Consider the following 20,000-nt stretch of genomic DNA (forward strand, 5'->3'; position numbering starts at 1 on the left):
GTTTATAGGTATTATCATCAACAGTTTTAAGTTTTGTACTTCTGTAGCATATTTAACTGATACTTGTGGAAAGATATTTCTTGAAACATTGATCTAAATCTGCTATTTTTTCGTAATTGCCAGGGCTTTGGATATATGACTTCTTTGGCACCAAACTATAAAATAAGGTCATTGAAATCCATTTGCAGTAAAAAATAAAAAAACTCAGTATGCCATGATCAGAACTTTTTGCAGTGCAAGAATATTGCCAAAGCGTTACTTTCTCAATTTTTGAATTTCGAGTCTCAGCAGATTTCTGGAGATTGGTGAATATAACAAAATTCATAAATACCAGAATCTGCTTTCCCATTACAGATTTAATTATCATTTTATAGATGTAGAAAAAAGTACTTACTTCATCACTACGTTTTGGTTACTCTAGTCATACCATTATCTCTTTGTTTGCAAAGTTGATCGTCTTGTAAATAGCCGAATTATCCTCAATAATCTTTAATTTTTCTTCCTCAACAGAGAAGGCCTTCGCATCTTCGGCCTTCTACCGCCCCGACCACCCTACCATCGATGACCAGGTGGAATTGGCCCAGCGCATCTCGTTCTCTCTGGTGGACGAGAACAACAAGATGAGCCGCGGTCAGTCCATGTACATGAAGAGGAAGAAGAGGTCCATGAGATGGATCCATCAAGGTAGGTTGTCATCTGGTCTCATCAATTCGCATCACATTGCTCCAATCGTTGTGAACTACCCGCATTGTCTAGGTGGCACGGTGGCGACCCTTTGACTAAAGTACCTGGTTTCTACACTAACTTGGGACACAAGCCCCGCCTCCCTGGCGTGGCAGAGTTGCCGCATGTTCCTAGACAGTATCATTGTACATTGCTGACAGTTTTGCATACAGAAATACTTTGAGGCTGTACAATATAAGCAGTGTTGTTTATGTTTTATTTTGGAGAAGAATTTTTACCGTGTTGTTTTCAGAACTAGATCAGCAGCGTCATTTATAAAATATTTATACAGGCTGTTTGTAAAAATCTGCCATAGAAAACCCGTGCAGATTACGTACTTGACATTTCGGTTTCCTGTATGCTGTTATATTGCTGAGATAATGAAAACATCAGTGATGCAACTTTAATATAATTATCTAAAGAATTACGTTTTTGGTACGATGCTAATTTACGAATATATTTAGTAGTAATAAATTGAAATACCTGATCATTTTAACTGAAATTTTTTAGTATAGGAGAATTATCCAAGATTTTATTGCTATTATGGGAACTTTCAAAGAATAAAACTGCTCAAAAAAGTTATGAAACTCAGTTTAAGGAATCGATGGCCCCTTAATATGTCATTGTCCCTATATTCCTATGATAACATTGCTTTAAGAAGCGAGTTAATTATCATTGGGAGAACTGCCTTTTTTTTAACGTGCTTTCTTTCCAAGATTTTCTTTTCAGAACGAAAAAAAACAAATAAAACAAAGCTAAAAAATATCGGAGGTTTGGGTGGCAAGTAGGTTTTTTCATCGTGTGTTGAATGAGTCATAGGTTACCAGTTATTGTGAAGAAAGGCTTTCAAATACAGGTTGCAATGGAATGCATGAGCCCAAGTTATAAAGATAAAAAGAACAATGCTCTGTTTTTTTATATAAATTTAGAATAGTAGACTTTTCAGGAACATTTTCATGTGATTAATTGGTTGCAAAATAAGTGAGCAAGATCATTATGTGATTAATTGGTTGCAACATAAGTGAGTAAGATCTTTATGTGATCAACTGGTTGCAACATAAGTGAGTAAGATCTTTATGTGAACAATTGGTTGCAACATAAGTGAGTAAGGTCTTTATGTGATTCATTGGTTGCAGCATAAGTGAGTAAGGGGACTGCTTCCTGCTGTGAATGGTAAACAGTTTTAGAAATTACATGAAATCAAATGAGAAACTTTCTGACAATTGATCTTTTACAGAGCACTATTTCAGCCTCGAAATTTATTAGTTATGGTAATTAGGCGATGTGTTTTGAGCTGCTGAAGACTGTATTACCAGCTACAAATTTTAATAGTACATAGAATGATTACGTTCTTCCATTTATCCTTACGTAAGAATTGTTTTGTTCTTAGATTCTTAGCAACGAGACTTTTGAGAAGACTCCAACAATATGTCCTTTTTTTGCACGAAGAATGATGGTAATGAGTATGAAAAATAAAATGGTACGATGAATTATGGTAATGAGTACAAACATTACAACAATTATTAATCCTGAAAGAGCTTTCTGATGATGAGAATCTTCCGGAAGTAAACGCAAGCCTCGCCTACCGTCTCAAGTGATTGATGATGAAAAAAAACACACGTTATAATCTGAAACAAATCATCCCTTTCCCCAGGAAATGCTTGCTTAAATTGTGATCAATTTAAGATCCTTTGATCCGAGAACATCAACACACCAAGTGTCATATTTTTCATGTCGTGGGTATTGTATTCATTACAATTTTATGACTTACTCCTTCCAGGCATGGCATTCAAATTATATTGACAGATTTTAAGTTTTCTTATTGTTTATTTTGCAGTGTCTTCTCTTTCGTTATTTCATATTTGGTTCTCAAGTTTGGTTCTCATGAATGTTCAGATTCTGTCTGCTAATTCAGCTGTACTGGGTCTTTCATTTTATAACAGCCTGAATGAGTGAGTTTATAAAGAGTATATTGAAAGAATTAAGTATGTGAGGTGAGAGTAACATGAAAGATACAAGGTGAATTGCATGTATACTTGAGTGAACATATTGTTGAACGTATGTATTACTTACACTTATCAGCCTAAATTATGTATCATTCTTTAAACGTGTTATCTTCCATTCAAGTTCAGTTCATGATTCATTTTCTTTCATTTTACATAAAGGCCTAAAAATTACCAAAGGTTGATTTCTCTCATATTTTTTTGTGGTTATTATACATGCATGGATTTTATTGTAGATTTATGTTTGTTTATTTTTGGCTTTATATTTAATCATATCCATTTATAAACATTTTATTGTGGAATTTTAAATGTTGAACTTTGCTTGTCTGTATTTTAGAAAATCTCGTATATTTGAGTATTAAAAATACATATTATATTTAAAAATTTCTTTGTATAAATCTTTTTACTGATTTATATAAAAAATACTGACTTATGTTTTAACTTTTTCAAACATTTGACAGAATTCTTTTATGATAAATACACTAGTACTTTTCATGACATTAGACTATTTACATAGATTCTTTTCATGTTCTCAGAATATTCATATAGATTGTTGACATGATCATAGAATAAATATATTGATTCTCAGAATATTCACATAGATTCTTGCCATGATCTTGGAATATTCACATAGATTCTTGACATGATCTTGGAATATTCACATAGATTCTTGACATGATCTTACAATAAAGATATTGATTCTTTTCATGATCTTAAATATTCATATAGATTCTTGACATGATCTTAGAATATTTTCATAGGATCTTTTCATGATCTTAGAATATTCACACAGATTCTTTTCATGATCTTAGAATATTCACACAGATTCTTGACATCATCTTAGAATATTTACGTAGAATCTTTTTCCTGATCCTGGAATTTTTGCAGATATTCTTTTTATGATCTTAGGATAAATATATTGATTCTTTTCATGATTTCAGCATATTTACATAGATTCTCTACATGATCTTAAAATGCTATTGATACTTTTCATGATTTCAGCATATTTACATAGATTCTCTACATGATCTTAAAATATATAGGCATAGATTCTTTTCATGACCTTATAATATTTATATGTATTCTCCATCATGACCCTTTCTGACCTGACCTATCTTCTTCTAGGGGAGGAGGGAGATGAGGACTACGAAGGTAAATGTGTCGATTCTCTTTTGTCTCTTTTTTTTTCCTTTTATTCTTTCTTTTTCTTCTCCTCACTGTGTCTTCCCTAAACAAACGACAGTGTGCCGAATTTTGAAATATTCAGTACATTAGGACGTAATTGAATTTTGTAGAGAATTTAGTAATTTCGAGTTTTACATGTGAGTTCACTGTTGAGCCAAACGTGTTTAGCGTGAGTTGAGTTAATTAAGCCCTCATTCGATGGCAACGGGGGTTTGGCAGGCCTTTTAATCCTTTCTTTTCAACATTGTTCGCAACATTGCTTTTCGTGCGTTTAAAGACATCATACACATGTGATGGAAAACGTAAAATTAATTATGTAAATGATAATTAGTTTTTTCTTTTTTGAAATACAGATGTGGTCAGATTCTGCGTAAAATCTGTCTTTTTTTTGAGGCAATTTCAAGATGAATTTAGTTAGGTGCTGTATTTGTTTTGTGTGCATTTAATGATGAATTTCATTATAAACCTCAATTTTTTGTTTGAATGTCAACATTCGGGAGGTAGGTGATTATTGCTTAAAAGTATTGCTTTCACCAATTATTGCAACTGTTGCATATTCATGACCGTAGATCTTGTTTTTTTTTTTTTTTTTTATTAAATTTGGTACTATTTTCAGGGAGATTACATATTCTTTTAGTTTACACTAAAAATGGGTGTTGATACGTCGCATGCAATAGGATTGCATGACTGCTATTTTTCGTAATTTTTTGTTATAATTATTTTAAAGATTGTATCATACCCGAAAAAAAATGTGAACCCGAGGTTTCAGATAAATCCAGAAGTCACGATTATGTCCGAGAAAGATTAGATTTCAGTCACTTCAGTCGCACACAAATTATCATCAGGATATTTTGGAAATTGTGTTTATACACAATTGCATCAAATGCCCATTAAACCATTAACGACGACAGACAATTACTTTTGCTAACTGGCACATTGTTTATTTATTTGTTTCTGGGTCTTTAACTGCATCTGTTTTTTCCCCTCTAGCTTAATTCCAGTCTCGAATTTCATCCTGGTTTTCCAATTTTTCCTCCCTCTTGGTTTTTTTAAGCCTGAAAGTATATTCTATTAATTTTTCCCCTTGCTGGACCGTGAACTGTCTGTTTACAAACAGTTCGTTTGTTGCTTTACTGTTTAATTTCCTGCTACTGTTTCTTGTGTATATATTTTCAGTTAACATCTCTAATTCTTTTCAGTTGACATTTTTTTATCTACTTTTTCTGTAAAACTATCAATTTCGTACTTCTGTTTCGAAGAAATTTTTGGCAAGGTTGCCAAACTAATTTTTTTACCTTGCTAGATCATTCTATTTTTCAAGGAGGTACAAACCTGACCGTGTTCCCCCCAGAATGTTAGATTTTGGACTATTTTTAAAGGGAAAACATCTTTTTCGTTTGTTTGTTTCAATTGACATTTTTTATCTATATCTTTTTCTGTAAAACTATCAATTTCGTACATTTGTTCCTAAGATATTTTTGGTAAATTTTTTAAAACATTTTTTTACCCTTGCTAAGTCATTATAGTTTTCAAGGAGGCGAAAAGTTGACAGTGTTCAAGAAACTTTTTGGATTTTGGACGCTTTTTAAGGAAAAGCACCTCTCAGATTTTTTTTTTCAGATCATTAACACCAGTTTTTTTCAGCAAAAAAATTGACACTACTAATGCATTTTGGTGGCAAGAACTAATCCTGATTTCAGTTCCTAATATTCTCGTGATTATTTCTTGTCTTGTGTAAGTTATTAATTATTTTATGCTTGCTCATTTTTATGTTCATTTTCAGTTTTTCAGGACAGGTAAAATATCTTCGAGAAATACTTCCGTACTTGATACCTTATTGTTTTTATTGAAATGCTAAAAACTGTACATAGAAAAAGATCTATTTTCCTCTTGTTTTGTCTTCAAAAATTCATTAGAAATTTTATTTTAATGGTTTAAAATTATCGATGAAACTGAAAAGTAACAAGCTGCTGTTTCTAGATCTTTGTCTAGTTTGTTTTTATAATTCCCTGACGAATTATCAAAGGAATTTTGGCATAGCATTTTTTTAACTGAAATCCAGAATAAAATTCAGATGTCTATGGATAAGCATCTCATGTCTTCAAAAACAATGATTCAGTTTTGGAGAAATTTACCGTTTTCAATGTTGATTTCCAATCTTGAATTTATTGATATGATATTTTTTAGTTTTCTTTTGGAAACTCTTGATTCCGTGAAATATGAAATATTATTTTTCGTAGGCTTTCGTTATATATTGGAAGGTCTCTGTTGTTAGAAAAGTATGGTTTTACAGGTTTCCAGCTAATTCAAATATCGATGACGAAAGTTATTCCATTAAGAGTTGGAAACCCAGATTTGAAATAAATAAGTAGAGGTTTTAATTTCATACCTTCATTTTTAATCAAATAGCTCTAGATGCCGTTTATTGAATATAAAAATTTACGCAGATTTGGAATAAACAAGGCACCAGTGCCTAAGTAGAGGTTTTAATTCCAGGTCTTGTTATATACTCAAATGGCTGTAGATACCGTTTATTGAATGTAAATAATTTGTTTGTTTGGATTATTCTCTATTTTTTGTTTTTTTCTCTGTTTTGTCATATTTACGCAGGTTCCATGTGAATGTCTTTAACAGTAGTATTATGACTGTTTTCTCGTCTTCTGTTTCTAAAATTTTTTTTTATGAGATTACGACTGAAATGCTCTGGCAATATATATATATATATATATATATATATATATATATATATATATATATATATATATATATATATATATATATATATATATGACTGTATCAGAAATCGATACGATGCCTTGAGCAGCAGTTGTTGCCTATTAAATTGCAATAAATCAGAAGCATTGTTGTATTACGTTTTATGTGTATGTAACATGTCGTCGACGACCATAATTCCTGCGACACCAGTTTATGTTATGTAATAGATTTAATACTGTGTAATAAGTACGTTTTATAAAATAAAAGCGCGTTGTGCTTTGGTTCTTTCCCAGAAGCACATGCGCACATTGTCACTATTTTCTCATATATTCGAATCGTAAATACGAATAGTAAATACGAAGTATCGTAACACGATCACTAATTGCGCTGGGATACGATACTTTACTACTGAATAACTGAATTGATCAGTAAGTTATCTTGCCTGCAGAATAATATAATTCGGGTAATTGACCAGAAATCGATTGAGTAACTTGAAACCACATTCAATCCCAGGCTTTGTTTATTGCTGAATGGGCGAGGGGGGAGTTAGGGTGGGCAGGGGGAGGGGGGGGTTAGGTGATCAGGATGTGGCAAAAACATTAGTAATTGGTTACTGGCGTTAGATACTTGCATTACCCATCTAGTTCCGGGGTCAATAACCTAGCTGTTGCGACGCCAGTTTTAGTAGCCATAAATCAATCAATCAACCCACATAGTTCTTGCTTGGAAAGAACTGTCGTAGTTCTTTAAAAATTTATGGGACCTTTGAGAGCTTATGGTACCTTTGCCCTATTTTTCTTTTTATCATTTCTTCTTTATTGCTTGTATTAATTTCTTCTCTGTTGGTTTACCTCCAATGGTTTGCTATATTTAACCAGTTTTATATACTTATACATCTCTCTCAAATTTTCTTTTATGTCTGGTACATGAAGATTTATTTGAATATCCATTTTTTAGGTTCTTGCTTAGATATATCGTACTATACGAATGCGTACACATATAATAATAATAATAATAATAATAATAATAATAATAATAATAATAATAATAATAATAATAATAGGTAGCTTTAACGTTCAGAATAAATGCGGTTATGGCATTTCCATATGTTTTCCTCAGTGACCTAAATACTTTTGGTATTTCGGCAAGATATATGGAAATCATATATAATGTAATGTGAAAATCCTAAATGATTTATATTTTTCCTCCGAATCCTTGCGGTTTATTGTGTTCTCTCAAGGTTTGGATACTCTCTCTCTCTCTCTCTCTCTCTCTCTCTCTCTCTCTCTCTCTCTCTCTCTCTCTTTTTCCGACATTCCGATTCCAGTTGACAGAGGTGAATTTTACCTCTGTCTGTCTAAGTGTCTGTCAGTCGATGATACTCCAACACCCCATTTCTTATTCTTCTTCTTTCATTTTCTATTCTTGGCCCTCTTGCATAACATACAGGTTATTTTCTAGCATAGACTGATTTCCTTTTATCTCACCCTCAGTCTGCTTCTACTTTCTTTACCTCTATTTTGTATAGTTTCTCTCTATGTAAAACTGTTGGTAATATCTGACAGTGATGCTTTTCCCGACCCATTTCATATTTTGATGCTTTTTGTACTCTCGTTTTCGTCTCAAAGATGGGGTCTCTCTTATGTTAACATTGACACAACGTTTGATGCACTCTTCGATCTTGATTCAACCCTTTTATGGTGCTATTTTGGGACGAAATTCGTCTTCCAACCTGTATTGTTATTTTCTAGTTTGCTATTGTTCACTTAATTACACTAGCTTTGTTTCTTTCTTCACCTGCTTTATACTTCTTGCTTCTAGTCTTTGCTAGTTCTCGCCCATTTACTTAGGTTTTCGGACTTTGATGCTTTAATATGGGAGATATGGAGGCCCTTGCCTTTTTAGTGAATAGTATAACAGAATAAATTATTCAGCAGTGAACTAAAGTTCCTGATGGTCATGACCATCCATGTGATATTCTTAACTTCTTTTCAAAACACTTGAACTAATTCTACTAAAATTTCTATCCAACTCAAGTCTTCTGGTTTGTGTTTTGCTTTTTATGCTCCTGTCTCTGCCTTTTCCACAGTAATGCACTTCACAAAAGGGTAGTTTTGGTACTTTGAGAATTCCTGACAGGATGACAATCAACATTTACTCCTTGAATAACCCTCAAAGAATCTGTTGTTTTGGTAACTTGAAATCTTGTCCCATGGGATACCTAAACATGTGTCCCACCTTCTCTTAAAGCTTTCCAACTTTCAATCTTTGGTTTGATTGTTCTGGCTCCTCAACCATCCTGTTAAAACTGACGCATCAGTTCTTCTTGCCCTCTCCTTTTGCTGCTTCTCATGTTTCCTGTATATCTTTAAAGAATTCCCATATTTAGAAGTAAGATAGTTTCTCATACTAAGATGAGAGTCAGTATCCTGATTTAGTTTCTCATACTAAGTTGAGAGTCAGTATCCTGATTTTGTTACTTAAAAGCCTGTTCTCAGCTCCTTTGTCTACTTCAGTTGCTAGTTATGTTCTGAACACCTTTGTCAAGTCTACCTTTCCTCCTCATGCCTTTTGAGAGGGTATTATGACTAGTTCTCTTCGTGAAGAGGCCGCGCACATAGGCTCGCTGTATCGAGCCAACTCTTCTCCAAGACATTCCAGTGCATTCGATCCTTCTATCCTACCCCGTACTTATCCTATTAACCTAATATCGTTTTCTTGTAAGGTTTGCTTGCAGACTGGTAAAGCATCAAGCCTAAATCAGATACCCATTGCTTTCCTTAAGGAGCTTGCATGTGAACAAGCTTCCATAGTGGTTTATTTATTTGTTTTTTGCCAGTTTCTGTAAATCCTTCGTTTATTCTTCCTCTGGGATACATGCAGTACTTCAGTCATTTTCAAAGACAGGTGTCTGCTTGATTCCTTTTGTCTAGCATTCCATTGCTTTCACTGTCATTAGTGCTTAGCAGTTAGTAACTTTACCCAGCTTTATTTATCTTAAAAGTAAAGCAAGGTCTACCAAGGAATTGTTCTCTTTTTACTAATTTTCTCTCCAGAATTTAAAGGAACTTTTTGAGTCATTCTTAAAAGCTCCAAGGCGATTGACAGAATCAAGCATAAACAATGATTTTACGTCTCTCTCTCTCTCTCTCTCTCTCTCTCTCTCTCTCTCTCTCTCTCTCTCTCTCTCTCTCTCTCTCTCTCTCTCTGTGTAAAATTATTTCTAGCATTTTGTCTGACCAGTACTTACTTACCTGTTGTTGGCAGAACACCATATTCCTTCCTTATCTATAGTGCAATACTTAGTGTTCTTTCCACTTACCTTCTAGAAACAGTGATTATCAGTATCTGCTTTCTCGTTCTTTTTTTTTAAATAAACTATCGTTGGAAATCTCATGTGGTTTCTGGTTCTTCCATTTTGGGCGGTCTGGTTTCTTCTGACATGTCTCAGAAAGGTCTGATATTCAGATAGGCAAATTTGCTTCTGAAAAATTGTGGTCTTTAGTGTCAGCCAGTTTTAATCTTCTTTGCCATTATTAAGGATTTAAGTTAGCCGTTGACCTAGTCTTTTAACCTAGCCTCAGTAGATTTTATTTTATTTAAGGTTTAAAGTTAGCCATAATCGTGCTTCCGGCAAAGATATAGGGCAGGCCACCACCGGGCCGCAGTTAAAGATTCATGGGTCGCGGCTCATAAAGCATTATACCGAGACCACCGAAAGATAGATCTATTTTCAGTGGCCTTGATTATACGCTGTACCGAAAACTCGATTGCGCTGCAGGAACTTCGGCGCAAATTGTACTTGCTTAAAACTGATTGTAATGCAAAGCAAATTACTAGTGACAAATCACTGGAAGTTATTAGTTTTAGCTAAGTAGTCATTCATCGTTGTAAACAGACGCCCTGTTTCTAATCTCTTGCAAAGGTTTTAAATGTAAGCATGTGGTCAGTTTGATTTATCAGCAAGAGAATTAATGAGTTTTATTTATCAGACAGTTCTCGCCAGTGTGACTCACTACACTCATTACTATGCCATAGTAAAGAAATAAGATATATCATTCTGCCACTGATTCATTAATTAGTCAGTTTTACTGCTTGCATACTGGCAGTGTCATAAATCTGATTCCAATCCTTTGCCAAATAGTTTAAAATAATTAATCGCTTTTACAGATATATACCTATTTACTGTAATTGCTATTCCAAGTCAGTGCCGTTATATCAATCAATATACTAAACTAATAATTTTAATCACTTCTGGAGTTAGGTGAAGAGTTTCTAGGTGGCTCCTATATCTCGTAACTTCAATTCGTTCCGATTAGATGCTGTTCTATTAATCAATGTACCATTAACAAAGTAGTATATATAATTCCTTAAAGAGTTCATTTAAATAACATCTAGAGTTAGATAATCCGTAAGGTCGATGCCGTTCTATCAGTCAATATGCCATTACTAAAGTGATAATTATAATTTCTTACAGAGTTAATTTAATCACTTGTAAAGTTAGATAACAAGTAAATTCGATGCCATTCTATCAGTCAATATACTATTAATAAAGTAATGTATAAAATTCCTTACCGAGTTAATTTAATCACCTCTAGAGTTCGATAACAAGTAAAGTGGACGTCGTTCTGTCAGTCAATATACCATTAAGAAAATCATATTAATTTATTTTTTCTTTTTTAATAAGCGAGATCTCTCCTTTCTGCGTCTCCCTATGGTGGGCTTGTTCCATATGAATAGGTTTCACCTTCTGAATAATAATAATAATAATAATTCCTTACAGAGTTAATTGAATCTCTTCTAGGGCTAGATAACCCGTAAAGTGGATGCCTTTCTATCAATCAAAATTCCATTAATAAACCAATCAATTTAATCGCGTCTAACGTTAGTTAACCAGTTTCTTTTTTTTAATCTTTTATTATAAAAACAACGGTATCTGTATATGCAATGTACAATATTACATATAATCTCAATAGCACTAATAACTAATACAAAGTCATGCAAGTCATTTGGTAGATTTTTTTATGTGTACATGCAGGAATTTTAATAACTTTTAAGTATTGCAGTTATGTACAAATTCATCCAAACAAATGCTAGCACATGGTACACAAAAAGTAGCAATATATACACAAAATTCGTAGTTGCTGTTCTGCTATTTCCAAAGAATACAAAAACAGAGCTAGTTTCAATCAAGGATGGAGAAAATAGCTTCATCCTCTCAACCAGTTACAAAATTATTCTGACTAATCACATAAATATATTAATTATACTGACTATGATACATTTCAATGTACAAACCATTCGAAACAAGACTGACATCAACAATATTTTTCTTTCTTATATAAACCAAAGGTTGCCATTTCCACCTTCTTACTCAATCAGAGCTGTATTCAGCCTCAGTTAATAGTTTCAGGGAAGTCTAATCGCGTCCCATACCCGAATTTCCGGCGGGCGTCTGCGCTTATTTTTAGTGTTCGTGTCGAACTGGTCACGTGGAAGGAAGTATATTTAGCCCAGGGTAACCTGTGTCTTTAAATACTTTTTTTTTCTTTCTTTTTCTTGAGGATTTATACTTCTATACCTTCGCGTCTCTGGGCTGCTTTTGTAAAGTGTCTTGCCGCAGTTGTCTGACTTTATTTTTACGAGTCTGCGTTTTTTGTGATGGGTTTATTGACGAAATAAATAAATGGGTGAATGAGTAAACAGTAAGTTTTGTAGATAACTGAAATAAATGGATAAACAGTAAGTTTTGCAGATAACTGAAATAAATGGATAAACAGTAAGTTTTGCAGATAACTGAAATAAATGGATAAACAGTAAGTTTTGCAGATAACTGAAATAAATGGATAAACAGTAAGATTTGTAGATAACAAATAAATGGATAAACAGTAAGTTTTGTAGATAACTGAAATAAATGGATAAACAGTAAGTTTTGTAGATAACTGAAATAAATGGATAAACAGTAAGTTTTGCAGATAACTGAAATAAATGGATAAACAGTAAGATGTGTAGATAACAAATAAGTGGATAAACAGTAAGTTTTGCAGATAACTGAAATAAATGGATAAACAGTAAGATTTGTAGATAACAAATAAATGTATAAACAGTAAGTTTTGTAGATAACTGAAATAAATGGATAAACAGTAAGTTTTGTAGATAAATGACACAACTGAAATAATGGATAAACAGTAAGTTTTGTAGATAACTGAAATAAATGGCTAAATGGGTAAACAATAGTTCTTTTCGAAGTTGACAATCATTAAAGTGTAATTCGTGCTTGCTGTTGTTTTATTTATTTCGTGAAGTTTTTGGACAGTGAATATTAGCTCAAGTGGGTGATATATCATTACATACAGACTGTATACTTGCATACATACAGAAAAATGTAAGTATGTATTACATTCATGTACACAGAAATGTAATTATTTACTCATTTAGTTGTTCATATATATATATATGTATATATATACATACATTTATACACATATATATACATACATACATACAATATATATACATACACACATATATACATATATATACGTATATATATAATTCGAGCATTTTGAGAAGTCGAACTTCAACTTTAGTATTTTTAAAAGTGTTTCTCTTATTATATATTTAATGCATAGAGCTTCTTCTAATCGTTCACTATAATTGTGGAATATTGCTACCGCTGCTAATACAACAAAGAGAGAGAGAGAGAGAGAGAGAGAGAGAGAGAGAGAGAGAGAGAGAGATCGACTTAGATCAAAAGCGTCTGATCCAGCGATTAAGTAAGGAATTCTCTCTCTCTCTCTCTCTCTCTCTCTCTCTCTCTCTCTCTCTCTCTCTCTCTCTGTGTGTGTGTGTGTGTGTGTGTGTAAATATACTGTAGATATTTGAAGCAGCGAGACTCTGAATCATCAATGGACCATTGCTGAAGTAATAAAAACTAAGACAGTCTAGTGACTGAAAACTTACTGCATTATTAGGTGTCATTATTACGTCTGTTATTGCGTTATTAGGTGTCATTAATTCGTCTGTTATTTGTCCTTATCTAATAATGCAATCCTGCGAGATTTTATGTATATATAATGCATATTTTTAATATTTTATTTATGTATATATAGTGCATATTTTTAGTATATGTGTATGAGTAGCCTATATAAATACACATATATATATATATATATATATATATATATATATATATATATATATATATATATGTATGTATATATATATCTATATATATATATATATGTATATATGTATATATATATATATATATATATATATATATATATATATGTGTGTGTGTGTGTGTATGTGTGAAAGACAACCAGACAAAGCACTGACAAAAATTCACTGATTTCTGAATTATAATTCAATTTTATTTGCTCATGCGCAGACGTACAACAGAAAACTGTCAAACTACATAAACGATCCCGTGTGACTGTGAAGCCAGAATTGATCACGTTAGGCAATATGGCGTAACAAGACAGTAGGTCAACATTCCCCGCAAATGTCACTCTCCTGACACTTAAGGAGACTGGTATGTGACCTGGGAAAGAGTCCAATCGTTTACGAAACGAGTCGGACCCTCTGGGCGTAGAGTAATTTGTATTTCATAATTGGTTATGTACGTCAATTACGCTCCTCTATTTATAGAAGTAGTGTTATGTAATGCGCGAAGCTTATGTCGAAACTGATGAGTTGTTAATGGGCATAGTAAGGGTGGCTTACGTAATGACATTAGCGTCCTTATTTAGAGTATTATATCAGAACAGATATAATAATGATAGCTGGCATTATGGCATTGATATCCTTATTGCTTTTGGATTCGTAGTGCTTTGGGAATCTTATTCCTTCTGGAATCTTCGTGCCTTTGGAATCTTATTCCTTTTGGAGTCTTCGTGCCTTTGGAATCTTATTGCTTTTGGAATCTTAGTGCTTATCGAATCGTAGTGCTTTTGGAATCTTGTTATTTTTAGAATCCTAGTTCTTTTGGAATCATATTGCCTCTGGAATCTTATTGCTTTAGGAATCCTAGTGCTTTTGGGACCTTATTGCTTTTGGAATCCTAGTGCTTTTGGAATCGTAGTGCTTTTTGAATCTTATTGCTTTTTGAATCTTATTGCTTTTGGAATCCTAGTGTTTTGGAATCTAGGAAAAGAAGTAAAATTTTCAACAGTTTGTGAATTTTCAAAGAATATTAAAATCTCATTATTATGATGTTATTCTATGACTGAGAAAACAAAAGTGCCTTGAGAACTTTCGCTCTTTGGGAATGACTTTGCATTGTAGAGTTTAAGTGAAGCCAAGTTTTAGTGAAAATTTGTTGAATTCTTTCGTGAATACACTAATTGAAAACACGCTAAAGCTTTTTCCTTTCTTATGGCTCACAGCAGTGCCTTTGCAATGCTTTCATTGAGAATAGAGCAAATAAAAACATGAAGTAAGATTAAATTTAGGGATTAAGGAAGTCTTTAAAAGAGACCACTTGATAATCCGATCAGTATGGAAGCATCACAAGCCATTTGAAACTGGCTCTCTCTCTCTCTCTCTCTCTCTCTCTCTCTCTGAACAGCGAAAAGAGAGAGTTAGAGTGGTTGGACAGCAAGGAAAAGCATTAAGCTAAGCAGTGATTAAATCGCTCAAACACACACACACACATATATATATATATATATATATATATATATATATATATATATATATATATATATATACATACTGTATATGTAATATGAAACGATGAAACGATACAGACTCTCCTTGCATTTTGTTCACACGTATAAACGTAATCGATCACGTGTTTCGTACCTGTAACAGTAAGTAAATACCTGAATGGGGACGTCCTGTGTCTTGTTTACGGCACGTGAGCGGTACGCGTCGGGATCGCGTACCAAGAAAATCTTTCGCTTGAATGGAAATGCTCGAGAATGATATGAATCATTAGAGTCGACTCTTTCTTGGCTCTTTCTTGACAGTGAAGTTAATCTTTTATCTTTCTTGGCTCTTTCTTGACAGTAAAGTTACTCTTTTTTTTCCTCGGAATGCGATTGCCTCCGAAATGCGATTTTGCACGAAAGAACTAAGCAAGAGTAATTACAGGTACAAGCGAAAGGGATTAGAGAAGACATCGTGAATGGAAGAGGGAATGCATGGTATTTTTGCACATGGTGTTTCTTTGATTTGTCGTGCTGTAAGGAAGTTTGCCGAAGTTGGTGGAATAATTTTTGGGATTTTTTCAGAAAAAAGGGAACTTTTGAAGTGCCCACAGTCTGATTTCCTCGTCGAGAGAAAGGGAAGTTTTTGAAGTGCACACAGTCTGATTTCCTCGTCGAAAAGAAAGGGAAGTTTTGAAGTGCACACAGTCTGGTTTCCTCGTCGAAAAAAAGGGAAAGTTTGAAGTGCACACAGTCTGATTTCCTCGTCGAAAAAATGGAACTTTGAACTGCACGCAGTCTGATTTCCTCGTCGAAAAAATGGAACTGTGAACTGCACGCAGTCTGATTTCCTTGTCGAAAAAATGGAACTTTGAACTGCACACAGTCTGATTTCCTCGTCGAAAAAAAGGGGAAGTTTGAAGTGCACACAGTCTGATTTCCTCGTCGAAAAAAGGAAAGTTTGAAGTGCGTACAGTCTGATTTCCTCGTCTTAGCCCTGAATGACCCCACTGGTCCCATCGCTTGGCCTTCGGCCTAAATTTTATATATATTCTATTCTATTCGATTTTCTCGTCTTGGCAGGGGGACTAGCTCGTTCAGTTCGCGTTTGGCATTCTGCTACATCCAGATTTTTTTTTTTTTTTTTTTTATTGAGAATTGGATCCATCCGATGCTAAAATTCAGATGAATTGAATTGACATTTCGCGACTTTCTTGTAATATTTATTTAGATTCGTAATATTTATTTAGATTCGGACCTCTTTGTGATTAACTTACCCATCTATTTTTCGAGGATATTGCATCTGGTTTGGTTGGGATGAAATGATGTGGATAATTATTGTCTTACAATTTGTAATTTTGGTTCTGGATCCCGTAGGCCGAAATTAGTCCACGAAGATCCAGAACCATCAGGAAGAGTGTACTGGAACACTTTCTTGTATTCATCACTGAGATCCAGATCCATCAACAAGAAAATTTCCTTAACTTTTTCTTTTAATCATGAGGATTCTGTTATGATATTGCATGGAATCTTGTTTGAAACTTTTTCATTGAAATCATCAGGAGAAAACGATATAGATCAAGATCCGTTAGTCGACTGCTCTCAAGTAGGTTCTTGTAAGTCGATGCCAGCTACTGTAGATCCGGATACACGGGGGATAGAGTTAACCATTCAACCTTTTTTGCAACCTTTTTGTGTCCTTATCTGTTTGTAGAAAATTAGTTCTTCGTCTTGTAATCCATATTAAATTCAGGACCAACAGGTGGGAAGTGTTCAGAGCATTTTTCCCAAGCTGTTTTAGATCCAGATCCGTTAAAAAAAAAGAGTAAAAAATTCGCCGAAGTTTCTTCGGCGCAATCGAGTTTGCTGTACAGCAGCTACAGCGTATAAGCAAGGCCACCGAAGCCAGATCTATCTTTCGGTGGTGTCGGTATAATGCTGTATGAGCCGCGGCCCATGAAATTTTAACCATGACCCAGTGGTGGCTTATCCTATACAGTTGCCAGAAACACGGTTATGGCTAACTTTAACCTTAAATTAAATAAAAACTACTGAGGGTAGAGGACTGCAATTTGGTACGTTTGGTGATTGGAGGGTGGATGATCAACATACCAATTTGCAGCCCTCTAACCTCAGTAGTTTTTAAGATCTGAGGGCGGGTAGAATAAAGTGCGGACGAACAGACAAAGCCGGCACAACAGTTTTCTTTTACAGACAACTAAAAATTGGGAGGGGACTTACAATTGAATGCATTTGGATCTTGATCAATTTCTAGAAAACTGTGGCTACGCAGTCCTACTGAATTTACCTCACGCCGCATGACCTCCAATTATTTTTATTTATTTTAGTAAAAAGTCTGGGCACCTGAATTTGCTTCACGAGGCCACATGAAAGCACTCCTCCTGTCAGCAAGGTAATGAAAGATTAACACGGTTCGCTTATGTAGGTTGTTGGGTATTAGAGTTTCTTGACAGATGCCAAAAGTGCATGATGCAAGCAACAAAATAACGGGGGTGATGGGGATTAAAAGTAAATTGTTCATTTTTACTAAGATACGGACAGAATTGTTGCTTTTATAGTTTTCTGTAAAGGAAAACTATTGTGCTTGCTTTGTCTGTCCGTACTCACTTTTTCTGTCCGCGCTCAGATCTTAAAAACTACCAAGGCTAGGAGGCTGCAAATTGGTATGTTGATCATCCACTCTCCAATCATCAAGCATACCAAATTGCAGCGTTCTAGCCTCAGTAGTTTTGATTTTATTTAAAGTTAAAGTTAGCCATAATCGTGCGTCTTGCAACAATATAGGACAGGACACCACCTGGCCGTGGTTAACGTTTTATGGACGGGGCTCATACAGCATTATACCGAGACAAGCGAAAGATAGATCTATCTTAGGTGGCCTTGATTATACGTTGTACAGAAAACTCGATTGCGACGAAGAAACTTCAGCGCATTTTTTACTTTTTTTTTTTATAATATCGGCGAAATTATTCTCCATAGGTAACTTACAGAAAACTTCATAAGTACTTTTTTTAAATGTCACAGATTGAATGGTCTGTGCTGGAATTGAAATTCTGAGAACGTCTACAGGTTTTTGAAAGTTACGAACAGATTTGGCCCGGTCAAAACGTTTTATGCAGTTGTGCCATACCGCAAAAAGACCAACGGAATTAATGGTATGGAAATTTGGTTGGATTAAAATGAATTAATACCAAATATTGGGGCAAATTAAAATACAAGATTTTCGTTTTTGTAATGATTACTAAACCTAGCGTATTAATTCATGAACATAATCGTTAGTAGTTGAAGGAAATCATATATAAATGGTATTTTAGGACGTAGTAGATGGTAAAAAGTTTAAGGTTGATAGAATGAGGAAATAGTGAAAAGGATAAGAGATAAAATGATTCACAGAGCAAGTTTAAGAGATTACTGAAGCAATAGTAACAGTGCTATAAATACACCATAAAATAATAGAAATCGTAGACATAGACGAGAGAGGATGTTTTGCAAAAGTAATGGATACGAGAACTGGAGGAGAAGTAATAAAAAGGATAGGAGACATGTAGTGACGAATAATGTAAAAAAAAAAAATAATAAAGACAATAATACATTTGGTTAAATTAGCATAGGATTTTAAATAGATGATTAAAATATAAGGATAACGGACATGAAATAGGTAAATAAATTAAAGGAAATAATGATGAATAGAGAGGAAAGCTCAGTTAGTCAAAGAGATGGAGAAGGTTGTTGATAGAGATGACAGTAAAATGAGTGAATGACGGAAGAAGGAAGGAATGACAGCAAGTAGGAGACTAGAAATAAATAAAAAAAGGAATAAGCAAACCTGTCAGTGAGTTTTAAGGTGACAAGCGGCCAGGGCACACCGAATGAAATACACTCAGAATAAAAAAAGGAGTTGGCATACAGAGGGCATGAGTAATTCTGGCCTAAGAACCAAAATAAATAAGTAAATAGAGAAATAAATATATACATACATAAAAATAAATACAGAGATAAATAAAATAGAATACCATGGGAAAGAGTGTCAAGTAGAATACACAGATTAGATTTAATGATTTTACGTGGGGCAAAAAATAAGCATTGAAAAGTAAATTGATAATTCAGTAGATAAAACAATAAAATTGGAAAAGTGTGTCTAATAGAATACATAGGAGAAAATAACTTAGATGAAGAATAAATAAATAATTAAATAAATAAAACAGAATAAAATTGGAAAAGGGTGTCTAGCAGAATACATAGAAGTTTAAACTTGAGTGGTTTTACCAGTCAGAAAAATAGGTAAATAAATAAATAAAATCAAATGAAATGGAAAAAAAGTGTTTATTAGAACACATAGGAACTTAAACTTGAGTGGTTCAGTTACAAAGGAAACAAATGAAAGTGCGAAATAGTTGTCAGTGGCGCAACAACACTGCAGGGTATTGACAAGCTGCCAATGAGGCTCATTTATAGGGGTCTCTCGGGGCTTTTTGGGGTGGGTGGGTGGGAGGGGCAGAATTCAATGCCTAAGGGCGCCATGCATATCATAACTTTCTAGAATGTGAACGCAGGGAGACTGGTGGTCTGTCAATCATTATTTGTTGTTATTTACCATATGGAAAGGATTTCTGTAAACAAATAGGCCTTCACATACATTTATATGTGTATTTACATATATATATTTATGTATGTATGTATGTGTATATATAATATATAT

At 33.8% G+C, this 20,000-nt stretch overlaps 1 protein-coding gene across 20 annotated transcripts in view; it reads left to right on the plus strand.

Annotated features, from left to right (window-relative positions):
• LOC136827014 (uncharacterized) overlaps nt 1-20,000 on the plus strand; it is a 235,454-nt gene that overhangs the window by 159,440 nt on the left and 56,014 nt on the right. For 13 of the 20 annotated variants that reach the window (XM_067084677.1, XM_067084696.1, XM_067084681.1 and 10 more), the window contains 2 exons: nt 511-684; nt 3,852-3,878. In XM_067084677.1, coding sequence (XP_066940778.1) covers nt 511-684; nt 3,852-3,878 — 201 coding nt within the window. The remainder of the gene's footprint in view (nt 1-510; nt 685-3,851; nt 3,879-20,000) is intronic. The other 7 variants (XM_067084678.1, XM_067084688.1, XM_067084680.1 and 4 more) reach the window with 1 other exon arrangement.

Source organism: Macrobrachium rosenbergii, chromosome 41 (assembly GCF_040412425.1).
Source record: "Macrobrachium rosenbergii isolate ZJJX-2024 chromosome 41, ASM4041242v1, whole genome shotgun sequence".
In the NCBI taxonomy this organism is placed as follows: domain Eukaryota; kingdom Metazoa; phylum Arthropoda; class Malacostraca; order Decapoda; family Palaemonidae; genus Macrobrachium; species Macrobrachium rosenbergii.